Source organism: Ixodes scapularis, unplaced genomic scaffold (assembly GCF_016920785.2).
Source record: "Ixodes scapularis isolate PalLabHiFi unplaced genomic scaffold, ASM1692078v2 PGA_scaffold13__105_contigs__length_92229423, whole genome shotgun sequence".
NCBI classification, from domain to species: domain Eukaryota; kingdom Metazoa; phylum Arthropoda; class Arachnida; order Ixodida; family Ixodidae; genus Ixodes; species Ixodes scapularis.
Genome location: NW_024609839.1, coordinates 61,931,020 through 61,955,406, shown reverse-complemented (window position 1 = coordinate 61,955,406; position 24,387 = coordinate 61,931,020). Strand labels below are relative to the sequence as shown.

General features: G+C 48.4%; 1 protein-coding gene across 2 annotated transcripts in view; it reads left to right on the top strand.

The window, feature by feature from the left end:
- The window catches only part of LOC8035610 (brain tumor protein), a 75,084-nt gene that overhangs the window by 36,954 nt on the left and 13,743 nt on the right, over nucleotides 1-24,387 (top strand). For both annotated transcript variants that reach the window (XM_029987134.4, XM_029987133.4), the window contains 4 exons: nucleotides 7,931-8,251; nucleotides 10,492-10,692; nucleotides 12,735-13,001; nucleotides 15,352-15,642. In XM_029987134.4, the coding sequence (XP_029842994.2) occupies nucleotides 7,931-8,251; nucleotides 10,492-10,692; nucleotides 12,735-13,001; nucleotides 15,352-15,642 (1,080 nt within the window). The remainder of the gene's footprint in view (nucleotides 1-7,930; nucleotides 8,252-10,491; nucleotides 10,693-12,734; nucleotides 13,002-15,351; nucleotides 15,643-24,387) is intronic.

The window sequence follows — 24,387 nt, the reverse complement described above, 5'->3', positions numbered from 1 at the left end:
ATTCCACCGTGACGTCATGTGATCAATGTTGAGAGGGCCATCCTTAATGGACAGGGGCGTTGTGACGTTTTGATGGGATTTAGGGTGACATCGAATTTATATAGAGGTCGAAGTCTTTTCGCATCCCTTGTCAGACAGGCAGGATGTCAGAGAAGGGATTACGGTCAGTCCTAGATGGATTTTTTTTTTTTTTTCGAGCCCATTGAAGATTTTTGCCGTCCGAAACCACTACCCTCAATGCATAGTGGCAAGCGTATACGGGAAAGTAATCTGGGGATCAAAAACTTCCACTTCAAACTTCAAGATTCATCTCATTGGGCGTCTCAAATTCGAAAAAATGTATTGCAGTATCAGTATTTCTGTATTTGTATTTCTGCCCTTCCTAAAATTTATTTCTGTATTTGTATTTCCAAATACTTTTGGCCTCTATTTGAAATGCATTTCGCGATACGTATCGCGATACATTTTTACAGAGATATCTCAGTATCAGTATTTTAGCTCCTATTTTAACGTATCCCAGTATTTGTATTTCCAAATACATTTTTGAGTATTTCTGCCCAACCCTGCAGTTGACAGCTTGCTTTGAGGAGATTCCGTTTCTGGTTTGGTTCTAAGCGCCGCATGCGAAACTCTATAGAACTGGCTCGGCTCTTTTTCTCTGCCGGGCAGCCAGCCGAGCGTTTGGACAGGCCGGGGCAGAGCGCGCGAAAAATCAAGGAGGCCATGGTAGGGGGGGGGGGGGGGGGGGGGGGCAACACGAATTACCCCCGTGACAGGGAAAAGCCGACGGCGTTCGTCTGTGGACAAAACAGTGGAAAGGGAAGCGCGTTCTGCTTAGAGAGGAGGAGAGGGGCGAAGGACAGAGGCCACGTCACAGGGCGGAAGCCAATCCGCGCGCAGATGCTGAACTTGCAGGTGTGACTTGGTTTTTTGTTACAAAATGGAGTGTGCACCAAGTACTAGCGCTGCGCTGGTCCAAGCAGACGGCAGAAGACGGATCGTGAACGAGGCTGCCGAAACCGGTGCACAGCGTCAGGCCGCTGCCTGGCGTGCAAGGCGGGTGAACGAGAACCCCGCAAGGCCGGAAAATAAATGAAAGGGTGATCCATTGGCGTGTCCCTAGGAAGTGCGTTAGCATAACCTTTGGGAAGTGCCACATACGTCCCCCTTTGGGAAACGCTGACAGTGACCCCGTAACGAAGCCAAAAAGAGGAAGCAAGAAATAGAAGCAGCAATAGAGAAAGCCAGAACACAAAGGTGAAGGCGACCGGTTCAACTTTAGATTGTTACAATGTCCGAGAAATCATTGACCTCCCCCAACCGCAAGCTCAAGAGACTGTTGCCTTTCTTCTTTCGTGCTTCAGAGGGGAAGAATGGACAGTAAATGGGACCATTGAGGCCTTCTCATAAAGCAGACCAGGGTTTGTTTCGAATATTATGGCGGCCCCGTTATTGGGCGATATTTGCCTTGTATTCCAAAGACAACAAATATCTTCTAGGGTGCTTCAGTTGGGAAACTATTTTTTTTTTGTAGAATCAAAATGTTGGAGGCGAGTGAAAAGTTGTTTCCTCCAGATCATCGGGTAAAAGTACATAATTTCATTCGAGGGCAACGTCTGGAAGTGACTGCAGAAAATGTAGACTTGGCTAGAGGATGGTGACCTTTAGGGCTAGGTGTGCGATATATACCTGAAGGAAAACTGCGCTGGATTCTGGATGGGAAGTATTTACAACCCTCTGAAGACTGGCTTAGTTCCACATCTTTATGTTTAAAGAAAAATGAGAGGTCTACGCGACAATAATTTCGGGCTCGAAAAAGTCCAAGTTCACCTTCAATCTTTACCTACACGGCTAGTACGTACGAATTTTTGTTTTCACGGGAGGACTTGTTTCTCGCATTAGAACGTACGAACCCGGGTTATGTATAGAAAACCGATAACAACAACAATATTTGCATGGTTTCAAAACTTTCCCACTGTGAAAGCGCTCCTCGTTGATTTTTGTATGAACCCGGGTTCGGTGACACTTGCACAACGCTTCGTCTCATTCGCTAACGTCACTCTTTTGCCCAAATCGGCAGCGGCTGACCGACGAGCTACTTAAACTCCATATCCATATAAGAAAGATAAAACATGTAGCATAAAGTTGTTCCATTTGTTTCACAAATAGGCCTTTTTTGCCGGTAATACAAGGGTTCACACCACAACAAGCTTAAAACAGAAACAAAGAAAAATGAGTATTACTGCTTCGGTCAAATGTATTTCTGATACGTATCGCGATACGTTTGTACGAGTGTATTTCAGTATCAGTATTTCAGCTGTCTACGTCGCGTATCCGAGTATTTGTATTTCCGAATACATTTTAAAGTATCTCTGCCCAACTCTGGTGGAAAAACGCCAGCAACGAAGCGTGGACGCGCAGCATACTTGAATTCGGCCGCCCCTGCACTAGTCCCCATGTATACTGGAAACCCAGTGAATTACGTTTGTAGCGAAAATCCAACGGGGGTAGACGCTTTACACACGCGCTAGATTACAGCCGCCACTGCTGACCTTCTCTTGTTCCGCCAAGATGCCGAGCCGCCGAAGCGGGCGTTGTCGAGCCTCCACAAATGTCTATGCTGAGGAGAAGAACGCAGTAGAACCTAAAATGCCAATAACCTGTCCTGTTGTGGTAAGCGTGGATTGACGCGAAGGCAATAAGGGGGCAAACAAAATGTGAAGGTCAGTTTGGGGGGGCGCCCATGTACTACGGCTGCCGCAAAGCGTCCTTGAGGAAATCGAATTCGAGTACTGTTTACAATAAGCGCCTATCGAATCGGGAAACCCATTGAATTTCGCTTGTGGGTGGTGGTGGTGGTGGCGGCAGTAGTTTTTTTGGAGCGTGTGGTTCTTTTGCTGCACGTCCACACCGCAGGCTTAGCTCGTAGCGGTTGCAGGACAGCCGAAGCTCCCTGCCGTTTTCATTCCGGAAGTGACCATAGCCCTAATAGATGGCAAAGAGCATGTCTAGAACTCGCTCCGATTTCGAGCCTGGGTCGTCGTCGCTAAAACGAGCACCACTCTTTGCTGAACCGTTGTAAACTAAACAAATATCCATCCACTGGTACAGTCGTGCGAGGCATTTGTTTTTCCAGATAACACGAGTTTAGTGGCATCACACTCGCGGCGTAACTATTTGAGGACGGTCCATACGAAAACAGATATTAGGTCCTTTGATTGCACCTTTCGTTTCCGATCGCTCATTACTAATGACTACCAATAAGAAAACAACAACAATAACACTACTAGTCAAATCGGGAAACGACTCCGCTGGGGGTTAAAAAAAAACTGCTTCCGTAAACACTCGACAAGGGTAGGTCAGCTAAAAGTAGCCGAAGTGGGAAATCCAGTTCCCTTTAATCTAGCTGGATTGCATCGTACCGGCGTTGCATTGAGACGACAAAGGAGAGACAAAAAACAGATTACTTTTTATGGGATCGGTCGGTGTGACCAAGCGAGCAATTATATCACCCGAACGCACTGCACTGTCTTGCGGGCAATCATTTCCGAATTGCTTCCTGGTATTACCCAACCTAACGCGCCGAGGTCGAGCTTTTTTTTTTTTTTTTGTTTTGTTTAGCGTTACCGGTTGCTCCGACGCGACGCTACAACGCGGAAACGTTTGTAAAAAGCGCCGCAACATGTCCCCCCTCGTGAACTTCGCTTCGCGCTACCTCGGTAGGACTTCACAAAGAAGCACGCGTTCAAGCTCACGCGCATGGTAAGACGTACTTGTGTGTTTTAATTCGTTCTGGCGTAGCGCGCGGCAGCTATGTCCGAAGCCATCTTTTGTTTTTTTGTCTATGCTCGCGCGCCATTTTCTTTCCCCCATTTCCTCCTTGCCCTCCGTTTTTTTTCCCCTTTCCTGTCGGGGTCGACGGCACCGTATCGATCGGCGTCTGTCGCTTGCTCCGCAGCAGCGCGCGCGATGCCGTATCGTCGGTCGACGGAACGGTTTCCTCCTCGCACTCCTCCTCTTTTCCTACCTTCGTACTTTCTTCCGTCGAGGAAGGGGGGGTGATCCTCCTTTCCACTTTGTTGGGGCGGGTTTCCTCCTTTCTCTTGCGCGTTTTCGGGCCCCCCTCCTTTTTTCCGGCTTGCCCTTGAACTTGGGGGGGAAGCCGGCGAGTTCTCTCCCTCACTCCCACTCCGCCGCCGTCTTTTCCTCCTTTCCACGGCGACCACCATAACAAACTGTTTCCTCCTCGTTCTTTTATTTTTGTTTTTCCTGCTTTGCTTTCTGTCCTTCATTTTCGCTCGTTCTCTGGCTCCTCGTTTCTGCTTCCTGTGGTTTCTTTTTCTTCTGCAGCTGTTTTGGTTCGTTGGTTTTCCTCAACGGCTTTTCGGGCGCTCTACTTTTTGGCGCGCGCGCGTCTCTCGGCATTGCCGGTTCGGTTCGTCTTTTGCATCTTTCCTGTTTGTTTGGTGGGGAAGTGTGCGTCCCGGTTTGTCCCTAGGTGGGTGGAGGGACTTGGTAGGGAAAGTAAGGGCTTGTTTTAGGGAATTGTAGGGACGACGGGGTGTGACGCGATGGCTCCGGCCCCGTCGGCAGCAGTTTCCGCGTTCTTTTTTCTTCAGGTTCGCGTTCTTCCTGCTCAGCGAGGGGGTTAAGGGAATCTTTTGTAATCCGTTTTCCGGTGATTGTCGGATTATCCGCTGGGGAGAAGTTTATTCTTAAAACAATATTAATACAAAAAAAAAAAAAAATATCTCAATCTAGCGAAAACGTTGTTTCTGAACGCCTGAACTTCATTCATCTTGAGGACAAAAGTTGTCCTGCCATCTCTTCTCAGCGTGCCGCTTCACCTTTAACTCCGAGCTTTCAACTTCCCTGCCTAGCACGCGCGCTCGTGCAGTGCAAACACTGTTCAGGGCCACGCGCTATGAAACGAAGCTGAGTACTCGTCAGTCTCCCCTAGGATCTGCATTTAGCATGAGGTCTGCATAGTCACTCGTCCGAAAAAGTCAGCGCGGATTATAATATATATATATACACACACACACACACACACACACACACACACACACACACACACACACACACACACACACACACACACACACACACACACACACATATACATACACTTATTTTCTTTTTTGACATGACGTAGCTTTTTGACGGGAAAATCTCGTACGAAAGGCATGTAGTCCCGCCAACAAGAACATGGCGCCACCACGTACGCGCGTGGCCCGCCCGGCGGTTGTCGGTGCTCTCTCGTGACCATGAGGTGCCCCTCGCTCGCGCATCATACCACATCCGTTTTTCGATCGTGGCGCCGCGCATTTTCAAACGGCCCGGCTTCAGCGGTTTGGCCGGCGGTCCTGCGCGCTTGGATGGGCGACCACGTCCGAAGGAGACCTGTCGCGACGTCGCCGTGTGGCGACGGCCTCGCCTGACCTGAGCTCGGGCCGGTCGGTGGCACCGGCACCCGTCGTTCCCTTCTTCAAGGGAAAGGCTCGGGTTCGTCGTGACGATGCGCCGCCGAAACGCCCCGGTGCGCTCCTCTCGGCTCGGTGACGGTGCGCTCACGTTCCCGCTCAGCTACTTCGTAAGTCCGGGAGTAGGGACCGTTCTTTGGAAGGGATTCGTTGCTGTCCTCGTTCGCTCGAAGCAGTTAGGCCCCTTTGACACATGCAACGTAGCGCTCCAGTTGGCGCCGAATTTAGTGTTGCGGTTTCCCGAGATCGAATTGGCAACAGGGAACAGTCACTGGCGGCCATAGCTGAGTGCGTGGCAGCTGAGCGCGTGCTGACGGTGAGCTTCCGCAGTACTTTCGCAGCGCTTATTGCCACACCGTCAAGATTGCCGGTCTTGGCAGTCTGCGAGTGTTTGCTAGTTTGTTAGCTCAGTTGGTAGAGCGCTTCACTTGTAGTGGAGAGGTCCCGGGTTCGATACCCGGACCCGGCGGATTTTTTCGGTCGCTCACCAGTCACCTAGCTGTGTTTGGAGATTTATGTTTGTCCTTTGTCCCTCTTGTTCCCCTTCTCCAGGGATTACTTTCGTCATTCATGTCCAGCTCGCTTGCATCTTTGCATTTAATTGCATTATAATTATAACCTTAAATTGCAAGCTTCACCCTTGTTGGTGTTCGACTGGTGGCGGCTGATAAAACCGGTTTGCTCTACTGACGTCCAACCCCTGGTTAGCTCAGTTGGTAGAGCGCTCCACTTGTAATGGAGAGGTCCCGGGTTCGATACCCGGACCAGGCGGATTTTTTCGGTCGCTCACCAGTCACCTAGCTGTGTTTGGAGATTTATGTTTGTCCTTTGTCCCTCTTGTTCCCCTTCTCCAGGGATTACTTTCGTCATTCTTGTCCAGCTCGCTTGCACCTTTGCATTTAATTGCATTATAATTGTTCCCGGTGAACAGCACACTCAAATATGGTGTCTGGTTAATACTAGAGTAACTGGATCCTGCGAAAGTTGCGCCATTGCCTTCTTTGCTCGCCAGAAGGACACAGATGGATGCTAACATACAAACCAAAACCTCGCAAGGTGACTGGCGGAACCGCATTTCTTGCTATGGCAATCGCCATTTCGGTCCTTCCAAATCTTTGAAGCTTCGAGAGAGCCGTTTCGGACCAGCTGAGCCATGATCGCGATGGAGTGACATCGTTCTGAAAGTGTTCGTCACCATGTATAAGCACCTTTGGCACTGTGCATGCAATCAGCTTATGAATATCGCTCATCTTCACAGATCTCTTACAATGATGTTGTTTTCCATGCGCATTTGATGGTGGATGAGAAACACCTTCCCTGGATCTAGTGACTTGAGTCAACTGTGGGGCACTCTTGGCACAGTTTTCTTCCTGGCTTTATGGATTGGGGAAGTCTCGGGGGTGTTTCTGCGCACACTGTTGAACTTATTTTCTTTTTTCTCGGATGTCACCAAACTTTAATTTGCCCTTGCAAATTCTTGAAGCATGATGACAGTCACCAGGTCAACTGTTCCACATACAGAAAGTGCAAACGGTGCAAGAGGTGGCTTTGTGAAGCAGTCGTGAGTTAACCGCTGTTTTGGTCGTTGCTGTTGTTTTGGTTGCTGTGAGTGCAACGAATGCACTAGTAGAGTATTAAGGCATTTGCGTCGTGGTCCCCGATTTGCCCGAAAATTTCCTAAACCAAACGTTGCTGAAAGTTTCATGATGCCAAATGAATGCTTTGGAGGGTTGCTGCAGTACCCGCTCAGCAGTATGAAACAAATGCTCTGCATCATATTTTTTTTGGACTGCCTGCTTGGCTGGTAAGCCTGCCTGCCACTGATGTCGTGGCACTGAAAAGCACAGGTGCACTTGAATGTTGGTTTTGGCGTCATTTTCATTTGCCGATTTCACTATGACTAGTATACGAAACCTAGCCTTATAACTATGATTACATGTTTTCCGGGTTTGTTTATCATAAAATTCGGACGGTGTTTTCCGGAGTCAATTTTTCCCTGAAAATTTGGAGGCTTATCAAAGTTTAAAGTTGATTTTTTGTAATATTCCCAGTTCTCTGAAATTCAGTTTTCACTGTATTCTCAAGTTTTGAAAATTGAAAAACAAAAACGAACTAAAGTTGGTACCATGACTTATTGTCCTGAAGATACCTTGACAAGCTGAAAGGCAAACCCCTTTTGTCAGTAGTTCGAGATTTCATAGGAAACTGAAGTTGCATCTCCTCAGGACCACTGATCTTACATTCTCATAAAGTTTATTCGTAAAACACAGTTGACATAAAAATTCACCCGCATATGTTCTTCAATTTTTTTTTTTTTTTCAAATTTATATGAAAGCACGGAACTCCACTTATGACACACTGCGTGTTAAAAATGTTTCCCGGTCCCCCTGCAAAATTGTTGTCTACGTTGCTCGTGTGCCGCTGACCGTGGCCGTCCCCTGCCGCAGGTGCAGCTGTCTCTGGGCAGCAGCCCCACGACGACCCTGAGCAGCTCTGCAACGAACCCCGGGTCCTGCTCCCAGCTGGGCTCGCCCACCTCGCTGCCCGATGGATTCGCTGCATCGAGCTCCGTCGGGGACGGGAGCAGCGGGGGCAGCCCCTCGGACGTGGCCCCCTGCGGGGCTGGGGGGGGTGTCCTGGGGGCAGGTGCCCCCTCAGGGGGGGCGGTGGTGGCCCCCCCGGCCTCCTCCTCCTCCTCGTCGCTGCCTCAGGGGCCCCAGTTGAGCACCAAGTGCGGCCTCTGTCACGACACCTTCACCATTCCCAAGGTGGGCGGCCTGGCATTCGGAACACTGTATGCGGCCGATTTTGAAGTGTGGATGACTGTTGGTGTGTTGAAGGGAAGCTGAAGAGGTTCCTGAGAAAGACGTGTTCGGGGTGAATTCTAGAGCGTTTTTATCCCGTGAATCTGCATATTGCGTTAGTTTTCCCCGAAGGTATAACTGAACGCTAAAAACCTTCGACCAGTTGTCGCGTCGTTAAAAGGATCTTTCGGCCGCCAAGCTCTTGTCGCTCATGTGGGCAGAGCGTACAATTGCAAGCTTGCCAGGTATATTCCCCTGCACTGACACCAGTTGTGAAGTCTTTTTCGGACCTTTTTGAAAATAGCAAGAGTGCGCGTGCATAGCTTTGATAGGCACTGAAGTTGCACAAGAGCAGAGATTACGAAATCTCTTTATGACGTAACGCTCCAGGAAGGATGGCTTCAGCGGTACTTTGAAAATAATTTTATGCAGCCTCTGCGCACCAAATTGAAAAATAATCTCGATATTAGTGATCCTGGAGGCCAAATGAAAATGATTTAAGTGTCTTTACTCAAATACAGAACCGCTTGAGCTTCCCTTTAAGGTTCCGAGAGGTCTGTTAAAGGCCGGCGTACAACCTAGGTTTTCTGCAAGGAAGATAATCCTCTCAGTGCTCCCCTCTGGGGGGGCGGGGAGCAGGCGAAAAAGTGGAGAGGATATAGGAGAAAAGGAGGTGGACAATAGTGGCTGGCGCAGGGTGTTTTAAACACAATGAAGTATTTGCACTAGGGGCTTGCTTCCAAGATTTCATTGCACTCAAAGGTAACATTAATAACGGCCCAATGCAAGTTTCATAAAGTCACGCGATAAGCGAGACATTATTGATCTTTGAAATCACTTTTCAACCTTGTACCGGGGTAACCTTCTTTGTGCTGTGCAAATTCACGGAGACCGGACAACTGCAAGGGCTGTTTTGAAGTTTCGACGAACGGGGTAGGAAAAGCGGGAGTGACGAAAAACTTCTATTATATGCAGAATGTAGATACACACTTCAGCTACTTGTTCATTTGATTGCCGCACAGATTTAGGAAGTTGCAGCTACAAGGTGCGCTGTTTTGAAGTTTCGACGAACGGGGTAGGAAAAGCGGGAGTGACGAAAAACTTCTATTATATGCAGAATGTAGATACACACTTCAGCTACTTGTTCATTTGATTGCCGCACAGATTTAGGAAGTTCATATGACATGGCACGAGGTTTTGGGTGCCCTCCCCTAAGAAGGTTGCCGCCCGGTTTCTTGTCATTCCATCAAAAGTTCAACGAGGCCATCGGTCTCAGACATTCTTCACAGAACCTTCATTTTGTGTATAGTAAATCACTTTTCATTGCTCCTGTTTGATTTATCCGTCTGATTGAAACTTTGAAGAAAAAAAAAAAAGGCCCCTGCATGTTGGTAATGACAGGCAAAAGATTGCCCGTCTCGTTCTGTATTTTTTTCCTTTTAAGCATAAATTGCCCGCTAACAACTTCCCTCTTTCAGGTGAAGTCTGAACTTGTAAGCATTAAATTTCTTTAGTGGCTTGCTTTTTACTTTTGAATGCAGACGTTGCAGTGCCTGGTAACCGCTTGCAGTGGTGATCCTTTGAAAGTCTTTCGTTCTTTGTTGATCTGTTTGCTCTAGTTTCAATATTTGTTCAGGAGACAGAGACGAGAAAAGTAGGCAGGCACTTACCCCTGTTGCAGGGTCCGCAGAGAAACAAGTGATGGTGATCGTTTGCGTAATCTGTGAGAAAAATGACTTTCCTCGTAGTGATTGGTTTTGTATATGAAGTATTACAGGTTTGAAAATCTTAGGTATATGAAATGGTGAAATTCATGTTTATTTATTTTATAAAGGTGATGGGGCTTCTTTTATTGCGACGGGCTTTTCTCGTATGGGCGACAGGTTCTCGTAACGTTGACGGGTTTCTCTCGTATGGGTGATGGGTTTCTCTCGTATGGGTGATGGTTTCTTTCTTCTAAGGTTGACGGGTCTCCCTCACAGGTGGCGAGTTTCTTTCATATGGGAAACGGGTCTTCCTGGCATCAATGTATGTTTCTCACGGATGACGAGATTTTCCCGTGGGTTGACGGGTTTCCTTTCTAATGGGCTACGGGTCTGGGGGATCTGCTGAAGGTTCTCTCTCTCCCATCCGGCCTGGCAGATGTGGAGCCTTTTCTGCTGTGTTGGGGAGCTTGCGAGCCTCTTGCCCCTCTCTTCCCTCAGGTGCTGAACTGCCTGCACACGTTCTGCCAGCTGTGCCTGGAGAAAGAGGTGACAGGGGACAAGGTGCGCTGTCCGCAGTGCCAGCAGGACAGCCCCCTGCCCCCCGGGGGCACCGCGGGCTTCCCCTCAGACTACGCCGTCTCCAACATCCTCGAGACGGCTGCGCTCGAGGAGGCCAGCCTCGGGTGCACGGGGTGCAAGGTGCGTACATCCACGCCGCATCTGTGCACTGGATGTTTGCAGCTGCAAAGCTCTCGTATTTGTGGATGGAGTGTGGGAACCTGTATTGTAAAAAGAATGCATGTGGGCACCCAGTCCAGTTGCAATACTTTTTACCTCTTGCTCGGCACTTTCGCGCCTCTCGTCGCGCTTCGTCCCTCTTTCCGATGCGCCGCGCGACCTGTCGGGACGTTTCATTGTACGCGGTGTGTCTGGCACCTTGTTTCTCGTGAAAGGTTGCCCCGTGCTATAGGGTTTGTGGCAGAAGCTCGGTACATTTTGGTACACCGTGAACGTCCGTGTTAAAGGGGACATGGGTCTTTGGAGGCGAAAAATTTCTAGAACTTCATTCTTTTTAAAATGGTGATGTCGACCTCTACATCTGTCTCTTTTCTGAATCTACCAGGTTTCTAATTTTGTGGATGAATATTTTAGCTATAAATCAATTTATAATGTCTATGCAGGCTGAATGCGTGTTGATGTCTACTCTAAAACACAGTTTTCGCAAAACACAATTTTTGGACTTGTTGAAAAGTTTGCTGGAGAGGTATCTCAGCATCTAGGGCAGATAAAAATCTAACTTTTTTTTTAAACATGTAGCTAAATGTGTGAAGCATACAATCTTGAGAGCAGATTTTTTAATATACGTCTAAGTTTTTTAATTGAACTTTTGTTTTAGCCACACATCAAACACTGAACTTCAATGCGTGATAAAATCGCTAATAAAGGTTAATCTTAAAAGTGCTTCCAACATTGTATTTTCTACACTGTAATATCTAGCCATGTTAAAAATGATAATTTGTTAGTAGTTTTTTCCCCATTGTGTTCCTCCAAGAAAAGGCAGGTAAGTTTTAATTATCTTGAGGACCATTCTACTGACTGAGAAAATGACCAGATATTTGGAATCGGCAAAAAAAGCTGGGTTTGGTAATAAAATAAGAAAAAAGCTCCAAGACCAGTGGTCTTGGAGCTTGGCCAGTGGCCGATTTCAATTTCGCCCGACGGTTTATAATTAACTTTGCTCAGATTCTACTCGTTTCATTTTTTGTGCCTACCGTCCTATTTGAAGGAGCCATTGGCAGGGCAAGGAGCAATGTCACGGTTTTGTCAGGCGAGGGGTGTGCCGCGCCCGTGCATTCTCTGCCAACTCAACGACTCGTGAGGCCTCCCGTCCCCACAGGGGTTTCCCCGTTTTCTGCGTTGGTGCAGAACCCACAAACTTTGGGCTCAATCCCCACATCTGCCAGTCGCGATCTAGAGGAGTGTCGCACCGGCGTGTGGCCGTGCAGTCACTAGCGCACGATGCATGGCTAAGATCTCGGGCTAGCAGTGCTACCGCACGGACCGAATGTCTCCACTATGGCGGAGGTACCAAACGCCGGGTAAGACCGACCAAAGGCTGATTCATACGTTTGCGCCGTTTGCATTCGCACCTATCGAAACAATTGGAACGCAGAAAAAATAGTGACTTGTGAATGGTTCGCAAAACTATTCTTCGCATCGCTTGCTACATTGTGTATGGGCAACACTTATTCCCAGCGGCTTCGTCGCTTCGGTTGCTCGAAACAGAACAGACTCAACTCTCTGAAGCGGGCTAAACTTCCTGCTATCTAAACATACACAGAACATAATCCGGAGCACAAGTTCATCTGCTTATTGCACAGGGGTTGCGATGATGTCAGAACGCTGAGCTCTTATTGGCTGTTTCAGAAACAATGGTGGGTAGACCTCCAGGCATCTAGCATTGAGGTCTACCCACTATCCTTTCAATCAAAGCCAGTCGGAGCTCGGCATTGCTCTGACGTCGCCGCAACTTTTGCGCAAGAAGCAGACGATGTGCTGCGCGCGTTACTTGCATAGCGGGTGCTTGGACCCCACCCTTCCGCCTCACGGGCTGCGATCGAGGGAAACCGAGCTCGAGCGATCGTGGTAGAGACTGCTAGGTTTTCGTGCGCCTCAAACACTCGGCGACACGCGTGGAGGGTGTTTAGACCTCGGCCTCTTATTCCGCGGCTCGATTCTAGGGGAAGGAGTCCAGCGCGGTGGCCCGGTGCTTTGACTGCGCCAACTTCCTGTGCCCCAACTGCGTTATGGCGCACCAGTTCATGCACTGCTTCGAGGGCCACCGGGTGCTGACCCTCGGGGAGCTGCAGAGTGCCCGGGACGGCCTGAGGGCGCCACAGGACAAGCCCGTGGCCTGCCTCAGGCACCGCACCGAGGCCCTGCGCTACTTTTGCCGCTCCTGCGACACCCCCGTGTGCAAGGAGTGCACCCTGCTCGACCACCCCAAGGTGCCTCCACCCTTTCTCCCTCCTTGCAGAGGCGGGCAAGTCTGTGCGTTTCGCTTTCTGGAACTTTTTGGAGGTCGTCTTTTATTTCTCTAAGCTTTTGTTTAATAACTAACCTTTAAGGAAAAAAAACAAAAAACATTTGCTCAGAATTTTTCAATTTGCGGGCGAAACCGAAACTGTACTTGTGTGGGACGACGACGATGGCATTTGTACCAGACTAGTGTGTGCTCAGAGTTTGCTGGATTCGGAGTGCATACTACTTCAGTAGAACCGCTGTCATCATACCACTGGGGTACGGTTTCGGCTTCACCCACAAATCAAAAAGTTTGTATTTTAATGTAAATATTGGGCAAAAAAAAATATTTTTTTTTTAAACAAACACTAACTGAAGTTATTTTGTCTGGTGAAAAAAAAAAAAATATATTTTTTTAGGCTTAGTGTTTTTTTAGGCTGCAAAAGGACTCTGCGTTCGCCGCGGACACGACGAAGGGGCTATCTGCGGAAAACGCCACTAGCGCTTGCCAAGTACGTCTGCTTTGCAAACGCTAGTGGCGCACCCGTGAATTGTCTTGCCGTCGTGTCCGCGGCGAACGCAGTCAAAAACTGCCTGCGAAGCACGTCTGCAGACGGTTTTTGTGCGACCAACGTGACGGGGCGTTCGCAGAAGGAAGGAACGACTGACCTCCGACAACGTCTGCAGACTACCTTTTATACAATATGTTAGCAGTGTGACCGGCACTTAAGTTCTGCCATGGCGCAACGAATGCGTCTCGGACTGAATTGTTCACTGCGTCTCCAAAGGTGGTCCCTAGATTTCTGCTCGTCACCGCTGCGCAAGTGTCGCGTTCTCGGCGGCCGCTATCCCGGCGGTATGGCGGCGGCGACGCTGTACGTGGCAGACGTGTTCTGCCACGAGTCGCTCTGGTTTGACAGACCACGGAAGCTTCCGCAATCAAAAACGTTGCCTCCTTTTTTTTTTTTCCGGGACATTTACGTTTTATTGTTACGGTCGTGATGTCCAGCAGCACGATGCTCCGGCCGGTGTCTTCAACACCGTTTGTCGCCACTTTGGGACCGCCAAAGATGCTGGGCCGGTATGCAGTAGGCTTGCAATGATTCAAACTCTGATGCTTCGCACTTCGGTTAGTTTGTACGGATTTCAAAGTCTTAGTCGTCCCGCTGCGTCTTTAACATGTACGTAAGCCGCTCGATTTGAAGAGCATTTTTGCGTAAATCGTGCTTTTTGTTCTCACGGCCCCGTTGAGCGCTCCTCCTTTTGAGTGCCGGTGCACTGCAGGGAGGCTTTTGAGGGATAAATAAACTTGCATTGTATGTTTTAAACATGTTTCACATATGGCATGCCTGCTTATTTATGATCTGTAGGCCTATGTAGAGGAAATCGTCGCATATCTGCTTTGTGTGCGATTTCCGGGAGTTTGAAATAACAAGTCTACTGTAGCTTGCTAAACACAGCAGTCGGGGACGCGTTCCAGGTACTGTAATGGAACCAACATTAAAATTTGCTATGTGGCAGAGGCATTGGCTGTAACCGCTGAGAAAGCACACTGCTGCCATTTATCTATCGGAAATACCATTGCATTTAAAAAATTTGTACTCAACCAAACTTTCCCTCTGCTGACTATCGTAACATCCCAAGAGATGCCCCGCCTTCAAAAGACGACCCACCCCCATTTTTGCGGAAAACAAACAGCACAAGGACAAGGACAGAGTAGAAGGCGGTAGACACACACAGCGCTGTATGAATGACCAACTAGCCCAATCGTCAACACTACTGAACCCCATTTTTGGCCAGATTTGCTATTTTTTTTTTTTCAAAAGCACCAAAAGATAGTTTGCTTCTAGTAATTGCTGGGCCCCAGCCTAAGGTGACCTCGGCAGAAATAACATCGCTTAGCCGCGGCGGGAGACGAGCAAATGTTGCCGACCGGGAAGGACGATTGTCTTCTGTTCGTTGCTCTTCCCCGGGATCGCATGTCTCGTGAGTCACGAAATCTAAAACTAGGACTTTTTTCAACTCCTTTTGATCACACACTGTAAGTTAGCCTGCTCTTTGTTTTCACCCGACTTGCTTTCGATTTTAGGTGGGCCGTCTCTTGGGATATTACAGTACATGCCAACACACCGTTTACAAACAAGCCCGTGCTTGCCCACGCTGGGCGTCGGGCACTGCACGCGCGCAGAAACCAGATTCACATTGGACGAAGGGTCGGTGCAACGTGCGGTGTCGATGGCTGTGCCACGGCACCGGCGCGACGTAGGAAAGTCAAGTTGGCATCCGAAAAGTGTGGTGGCGACGAAGCGTATCTTGAGTGGCCTTTCTCGTGCGCAGGCCCTGCACGACCTGGAGCCTCTGTGTGAGGCGGCGCCCCGTCACGCGGAGGGCTTGTCGCACCTGGTGGAGGACGGCCGGGTGCGCTCCCACGACCTCAGGGGCGCCCTCAAGACCCTGGAGCAGGTGTCCGGGCGGCTGCAGACCCAGTACCAGCGGGCCCAGGGGGAGGTGGGCGAGACCTTCCACTTCTACCGCTCCATGCTCGAGGAGCGCCGCCAGGAGACCCTGCGCGAGCTCGAGAACATCTACAACGCCAAGATGGTCTCCCTTGGGCTGCTCGGACAGAAGGTGCGCTGCGGGTCCTCCCCTGGCTTTTTCCGTTTAAAGACCGGCGACCAGTTTGCACTTTCCACTTTCCCTCCCTTCCTCCTCTCCCCCTTCTACCCTGTTCACCGTTACCTGTTTCCTCCTCTCCCAGGGTGAGGAGGATCTTCAGCCTTGCAGAGTCTCGAGTTTGGTTGTCAGCCTTTAACTGAAGCAATGTGCTTCTGTTCTGCAGGGCCTTTTTTTCTGCAGGTTCTTTCTATTCTATCTCCCCCCCAAGTATGTCTAATAAGTACTTGAACTGAAGTACAAAGTAAATGGGGTTATGTACTTCAAGTAAAGCAGGAAGTACACCGGGCACGACATACTTGAAGTAAAGTACTATAATTACAGTGTACAGTCGCCGACCGATTATCCGGACTTCGCTGGGACCGAAGAAACGTCCGAATAATAGAGCAGATTGAAAAACTTGGCTTTATCACTTCCAAGTGGCCTTAAAAAAGCCGTAAATAGTGCCTTGTTTCAGGTTACGCCTCCATTTCCGTTTGGCAACTCTCTGTTAGCTTGAGTATCGCTGCCTTCTTTTCTAGCGTTATGGTTGAGTAGCAGAAGAACAGATGGGGCCATGACGTCCAAGCCAGCGTTGTCCGAACGAGATCAGAGGCACAAATCCACGAGCGCAAAAAGGCGACTAGCGACGTGAAGGAACGAAAAACAAAGCGAAATGACGACGATGATGATGACAGGCAGCTAAATGGGGAAAAAAAGGGCTAGCATAGCATCACCTAGCGGTAGGACTCGGGAGTGCTCAAGCAGCGCTGCCAAACCAAGCCAATTCATTGGCAACCAACATAGAATTCAAAATGGCCGCTACTCTATGGTGTTTTCCACTCATCGCTCGCAACGATTTGGTCCGAATAATCAAACTTTCGGACTTCAAGCTGTCCGAAACACTGGTCGTGAATATACACTATTTCTATGGGGTAAGTCACGGTTCCGCCTTTAGGTCCGAGATATTGAACAAGTCTGAATTATCGGAGTCGAAAAAACGGACGGCGACTGTACTTTCAAAGTAAAGTACAAGTACTTTTTTTTAACATGAACTTAGGTGATGCTTCAGTTATTTTCGGAAATGGCGGCGAACATTGGGACAAAGATTGCTTCAGAGTTGACGAAGCATCATTTTGTGACAAACTTAACAAGACCGAATTTGGGGAATGTACTTTGAACTCGGTGGTTGTACTTTCCTTGGTAAGTACCAGAACAAAGTACTTTAAATAAAGTAGTGTGTACTCGGAGAGTGTACTTCAAGTAAAGTACAAGTATTCTAAACCTCCTTGAAGCAGTACTTAATGCACGATGTACTTAAAGTACTTGTCAACACTGTCCTCAACACATCCCCATGGTGACTCCAGTGCCCTCTCCCAGATTTTCCTACACAAAGTACACTCCGTGCGCAAACGAGCCATCTCCGGTTTTCTTGTTTTTTCCTCATTATTGAAGTATTGTCGTCGAAACAGTTAAAAAGGTATGGAAAGGGCCCAGTTGGGGTCTTAACCTAAGTGATAATTTTTTTATGGCCGGCAGCACCCTTTCAATGATGAAAAATGTGAAAAAAGTGCTGGAGTCGCGTCTGTGCAAACGGTGTTGCGCAGTGTGCGCAAACCTGTGGGATAGAGAGGTGCTTTGTTACTTGCATTACACCGAAGACAACACCAAGGCTCGCTTCGGGCGGGGCAATTTTCCCTGCAATTTCGGGGCGTCGCTAGCGAGTTGTTCTCTACAATCCCCTAGATCCATGCCCTGCGACGTGAATTGCTCGGATAGTCAGACTCGAAATGGGCTGGCAATTCCAACAACTCGGATACTTATGATGCAGCATTAGCCGATCTGAGACATTATTTTTGCGTGACCCCTTTTGTGGTGGTGGTGGTGATGATAACAGGACAGGAGGTTAAACTTGTTTTTGGTTTGAAATAAATCATTTTCACTGCAAAATTGTTTCAGGGAGGGGAAATAGTGTTCTCGACGCAATCGAATACTATAGAAACGCCTTTCAAATCTGAAACTTTGCATCTGAATAGCGCAATACATTTAATTATTTAATAATTATGATGATAACAAAGCACAAAAACTCGAGCTTCAGGAGCTGTTGCGTGTGAATGCGGGAGGCCCATGTTGCTTCGGACTGCTGTTCAAACATAACTTCTCACTGTGCTGGAACAATATAAATCTTTGCTGCCAAGTACTTGGTAGGCCTGTTTGTATCCGCAATATGTCGGTATTGTCAGTTACAAGTGCACGTCAACTTCACGTCACTGTGTCCATAAGTTCGCAGCATACCGTCAGCCTTTACTTTAAAACAGGGACTTGGACCGTAACCGTAACAAAAAACCGTTTAGGAACAAAAAATTTTCAGTAGCCGTAACAAAACCGTTAGTTAAAATTCATAAAAACCGTAACTGTAAATTATTTACCGGTAACTTGAAGTGTCGTGGCCATTTGACAGAGCTACCGTCAGTGAGTGGTGCATCTGGTAATATGTTTCCGCTCAATCTAAATTTAGGATTAAGAATACTTAGTTGGAATCAGTGGTCGAGCTTATAATTAAAAGTTTGAAAATTCGTCAAACCAGTTGAACCTTGAAAAAAATTCGGCTCAACGAAAGTTTGTGACATCCTTAGCTTTAACATATCTGTAGGAGAAGCTCTGCCTTCAAACCCTGTTGAAAAATGGCACTACTATACAAATGCAGAATATTAACAGGGAACTGTATCAACGAAGAACTGTAACCGAAACATTATATTTTTCGGTCCGAGTCTGTGCTTTCAGGGAATGCACAACGGTAAAATGCCCATTTTTTCCCCAATATGAGCAATATGGCGAAGTTTGGTAAAACATTTTCGATGCCTCTGCAGTGCTCCACCAGAACGAAGTAAAGCTACGCTGTACTTTGTTCTGGTGGTATAGTACCTGATAAAATTAATTCACAGGGCTGAGGCTTTGCATGCCCTCCTTCTATATGGCTACAAGCCCTACCTGCAAATTTCACGCTGATTGAGTGACCGGTTCTGAAGTAGACAATTTTTCCTAATAAAGGAACACACTCTCGATAGCTTTATACTGAAACAATAGATTCTTTAAGGTGGGATTTGCTGTCAAAAACTGAACTGAGAAAACCCCGTTTAAACTTTAAACTCCACTTTTTTTTTTTTTTAACTTTTTTTGTTAGAGAAGTTGAGCACCGGCCAATCGTCACTGCAGTGACTGCTCGAACCCCAAAGTTCGACGTGTGGCTGCCCGCGCTTCTGCCAGGAACCGTCGTAGCCGACGCAGACGTCGAGCAAGTTGTCTGCGTTGTTCATCACGTCGCTTGCTGCTGCCTTGGATGCTTTGTGCATCTTCTCTGCAGTCTTCTAACAGATCTTTAGATGCATCGGTGATGGAGCATTCGTGCCCCCGAGATGGTTCTTCAGCTTCAAGAAGCTGATATTGCAATCCTTTCCGACGACACAAAGGTGCGCGGGAAGCTCGCTCCGCTGGGTCTCCCCGACAGTGTGACGTCGTCGAGACGTCCCCGCAAGCTCTGGACACGACAACAAACTGAAGGTTGGCTTCAACGCCACTTCGTTTCGAGTCCAGTTCACTTTCACGGCAGTTGGGACACAGCAAGGTGCTTGGCAATGTCTTCGTGGCAGACGCATACGCCAAACCATGCCCGTCGAGCACCGCGTCGTGAACGTTGTCGACTGGTTTTGGCAAGCCGGCAGATAGCTCCAAAAGCGCAATCCTCCGCTCGAAGGTCGTCAACTCATCCACTTCCTTCGATACCACCGTGCAGGGGGCACCTGTGAAAGCAGGTGTTCGGAGAGTGGCGTCTCCACGTACTCCGCGCCATGCGGGTTTGCCCACCCACATCTGGCTGTGCGTGGCTTTTTCGTGTCCGGGGAAAAGGGCATCCTGGTGGTTGAGCTGAGCCCGGGGTAGGCTTGGACCCTTCGGGGCCCCCCGGGTGAGGCAATACACCACTTCGGCCCCCACTTCTCGTAGACGGGAGTCCTGGTAAGGCTCGGCCAGGATGATTCAGTCTAGTCGCCACTTCTACTATCCCCTCCGATCTTTCGCTTTTACCTTGCCTGTTTCTTTCACTTCCTTCTCATTTCTTTTGCTCCTTTTTCACCCCTCTTTGGTGGCAAGGGCTAACCTTGGGTGGCAATAGACCTCTGTCTTGACCCACACTTGGGTATAGTTTCCCGGCAGCACTGTTAGTGTAACGTCTCCAGCCAAGCCCTTCTTGTTATGGTGCGTTACCTAACCCCTTGTTGGGCTCGGTGGTGGGCGGTGTACCGCGGATTCTGAGCACTCTTTGGGCCCTCTTATGGCGCCCCACTCCTCCAAACCCCGTTCAGGGCACGCCCTTAAAAGGCGCTGCCCTGAACAAAAAACCATTGACAAAGTATGTGAAATAGAAACATTTATACTAAGTTTTTCATTGTTCATTCGCTGAATGAACAAAAACCTTTTTCAAAGCTCATCTTTTATTGTAGCGAAGGTGCTAGAAAACCTTGTAGGGTTTTCGTGCAGGGCTAAAAAACAGCACACTGGAGACCTTCTTGTGGAAGTGAACACAAAAAAACAAAGTGACGCACTCCTTAAACTGACTACCATCGTTGACGTGAAGGTGTCGGTGAGCCCTCATCGCACACTAAATACTGTCCGTGAAGTCCTCTCCGAGGACGACTTCCTGCACACTAGTGAGGAAGAACTCCTCGAGGGACTCCAAGGTGCCGGTGTCGTCGCCGTAAAACGCATTATGTTCAGGAAAGACGGTGAACAAATCCCTTCGAGACATGTTATTCTGACTTTTGAAAGGCATACTCTCTCCGAGACAATCAAGGCAGGTTATTTGAACTGCCGCATCCGCCCGTACGTCCCCAACCTCCAGCGGTGCTTCCGTTGCCAGCGTTTTGGTCATGGAACACGCAGCTGTCGAGGGAAGGAGACGTGTGCGAAGTGCGGTAGTCAAGGTCATGTTTCCGATACCTGCGAGGCGGCTCTGGCCCACTGCGCTAATTGCGGTGGACCATATCCTGCTTATTATCGTGCATGTCCCTGTTGGAAGCTAGAAAAGGACATCCTTTCCATCAAAGTAAAGGAAAATATACCATACCCAGAAGCTAAGAAGCGGTTCTCCTTTTTATCAAAAGGGAGTTTTGCCGAGGTAGTGCGCAGGGGCCCTGCACCACGCTCGGAGTCGAGGGCCGCCCAGGTCCCTCCTGAGATCTTGGCGGCCGACTTCAGGGCCCCAGCTCCCCGACAGGGGCAGCAGCTGCTTCCTCCAGTCCCTGGTGGTAGCACGCGTGCTGCCCCTCTTTCCAGGGACAGGTCGGCAGCAGCCGCGCCTGCCCCTCTCCTAGGTCCCTCCCTGGGGAGACGGAGCGAACTTCTCGCTCTTGCTCGCTAGAGAGGGCCCCCCTACCAAAGGAGCAGCATGGTGCTTATGCAGCTCCTGTGAAGGGAGGGGACCGGACGAATTCGGACCACCCATCGCCCAGTTCATCTGCAACCCCTCCAGCCGGTCGTGGTCGGGGTTTGCCCCCCCCCCCCCCCCCCCCCCGCACACCTGGCCGGACAAGTGCTGCTCTAAAAACAACGGATACCTCTCAGAAGGTGGAGATGTCGACCGATGGTGACAATCTGTCCACTCCTGGGTCCGACCAGGACAATATGGAGTGGGAAATGCCCTCCGGTAAACATAAAAAGAACAAGAAGCCTCTAGTCCCGCCCAAATGATGATCCCAATGTGTTCCACCTAGTTCGTGTCGACTCTACAGTCTTACTTATTTTACTAGGTTTATTTTTCAGTTGCATATTTACATACCTTTTATAGATAATTAAGCTACATTTTATGCAATGGAACTGTCGCGGTATTTTAAGAAATATTGATGATGTCAACTATTTCATGCATCAGCTTCGACCCATCGCTCTCGCCTTGCAAGAAACCCATCTTCACATTAATTCTTTTAACATTTTAAGACATAATCAGGTTTTTAGAAAAGATTGCCCCTCTTCCACCCCTTCTGGTGGTGTTGCAGTGGTTGTGCAGAGTGGAGTTGCTTGCTCTCAAGTTCCCCTCTGCACGCCGCTGGAAGCGGTTGCAGTACGTCTCCTTCTAGACCGCCTTGTAACAATTGTTTCCTTATACTTGCCACCTAATGCTCCTTTAAACCTTCAAGAGCTGCAGGGACTTATAGGACAGCTCCCGCAACCGTTTTTAATTTTGGGTGATTTTAACGCTCATCATCCTATGTGGGGTAGTACCCGTCAAGACTCCCGTGGCGGTGTGATTGAACGTCTTTTATTGTCTTCGGGGCTGTGCCTTCTTAATGGTTAAGAGCCAACGTTTTTTAGTGCGGCACACAACTCATTTACATCCAGCGATCTTCTTCCCCTTCATTACTTCCTTGCTTTTCCTGGAAGGTTCTTCATAACCCTTTTGGAAGTGATCACTATCCAGTTGTTTTAGAGAGTACAGTTCCATTGCCTAATCTTTTAAAGAGAGTCCCTAAGTGGAAATTACACAAGGCAGACTGGGCGCTTTTTAATCTTCACTTCATTTTAGATCCTTCGCTTCTTTCGTCTATGTCCCCTGAGAACGCTACACTTTATGTTACTGAGCAGATACTAAAGGCTGCTCAGCAGTCCATTCCACAAACATCTGGTAATAAACCCAAGAAATGTAAACCTTGGTGGAATAAGGAGTGTGCGACAACCCGGGCGGACCAAAATAGGGCGTGGGGCCGATTTCGCAGATACCCCACTCCAAGCAACCTTGTTGAGTTCAAGCGACGAAAAGCCAAGGCTCGTTGAACTAGGAAGCAGGCAAAGCGGAAGTCGTGGATGAAGTATCTCTCTCCTTTAACCAGCCTTGTCCCAGCGAAAGAGGCCTGGGACAGATACAGGAAAGTAAATGGGGATTACAGGTGCTTTGCCATTCCAACATTTAATGCTTCTTCTTCATCACTAAAAGATATTGGTAACATGCTCGGGGAACATTTTTATAATTCATCTAGTTCGGCCAACTACAGTGTTACCTTCGGACAGTTAAAAGCTCGTGCCGAACGACAAAAGCTTCTCATGTCACGAGAAAATTCAGCATCCTATAACCAACCATTTACGCGATGCGAGATTGAGATCGCTCTTAATGTGACAAAGCTCTCTGCCCCTGGTCCCGACGGAATTCATTATGAAATGCTGCGCCGCCTTTCTCCGGAGTCCCTTGAAAATCTTCTGTTTTTTAATCTTTTGTGGGAAAAGGCATGTTTCCCTCAGGCTTGGAAACATGCACACATCATCCCCCTCCTAAAGCCTAACAAAGACCCCTCACAACCATCAAGCTACCGCCCAATTACACTGACAAGCTGCCTTTGGAAAACATATGAAAGGCTTATAAACAGGCGACTGGTCTACATGTTAGAAAGCCAGAGGGTCTTTGATAAAAATCAATGTGGATTCCGCCAAGGTCGATCTACCCTTGACCACTTAGTTCGCCTGGAAACTGTGATACGTGAAGCATTTGTAAACAGGCAGCACTGTGTTGCAGTTTTTTTCGACTTGGAAAGGGCACATGTCACAGCATGGAGGTATGGGATTCTCCGAAACCTGTATGGCCTGTAATATCCGTGGCCGTATGCTGCGAAGCATAAAATAATATCTGACAGACAGGACTTTCCAAGTTCATCTCGGCTCGGCCCTATCTGATTCCTTTGTTCAAGAAAATGGAGTCCCTCAAGGGGGTGTTTTAAGTGTGACTTTGTTTTTGCTAACAATGAATTCACTCGCACAACTGCTGCCACCCTCTATTTCATATTCTCTTTATGCTGATGATATACAGATTTCATCATCGTCTTGTAACCTTTCTAGTTGTGAGCGCCAGTTGCAGTTAGCCATAAACAAACTGTCCAAGAGGGCCGACGAAAATGGGTTCAAGTTCTCTGCTTCAAAAACTGTTTGTGTCCCTTTTTCTCTGCGACGCGGGCTGTCTTTGGATCCATCCCCGGAATTGAATGGAACTCCTATACCTGTTAGGAAGGAGCACAAATTTCTTGGTGTAATATTTGATAGAAAGCTTAATTTTATTTCCCACCTTAAAGTGCTGAAGCAAAAATGCCTTCAGTCGACAAACCTTCTGAAAGTTTTATCTCGCAAGTCTCGGGGGTCTGATAGAAAATGTATCCTGCAGTTATACAATGCCCTTGTACGATCCCGTCTTGACTATGGTGCAGTAGTGTATGGATCGGCTCGGCCCTCTGCCCTTAAGATGTTGGACTTGGTTCACCATCTCGCAACAGGAGCTTTCCGGACGTCCCCCGTCCTCAGTTTGTATGCAGAATCCAATGAGCTGTCCCTGAACAAACGACGTACATATCTTAGTCTAACATATGCTTACAAGATTCTGGCCGACCCTCAGCATCCGACTTACTCTTCACTCACAAGGTCAAGGTTCTTTCGCCTTTCTGAAAATAAATCAAGCATTGTAACACTGTTGAGCTTCCGCATTGAACATCTTCGCTCCTCGCTGCATCTTTCTCTGGACCAGGTCGGCCTCGTTCGGAAAGTGAACATTATTCCACCTTGGAAAACACAGCGAGTTGAATCCGACTGGTCTCTCGCAAAGTTCAACAAGCACGGCATTTCCCATGCTGTAATTAAGCAAGAGTTTGGAGAACTGCAAAATAAGTAGGATGGTTATCTTCATGTTTATACAGA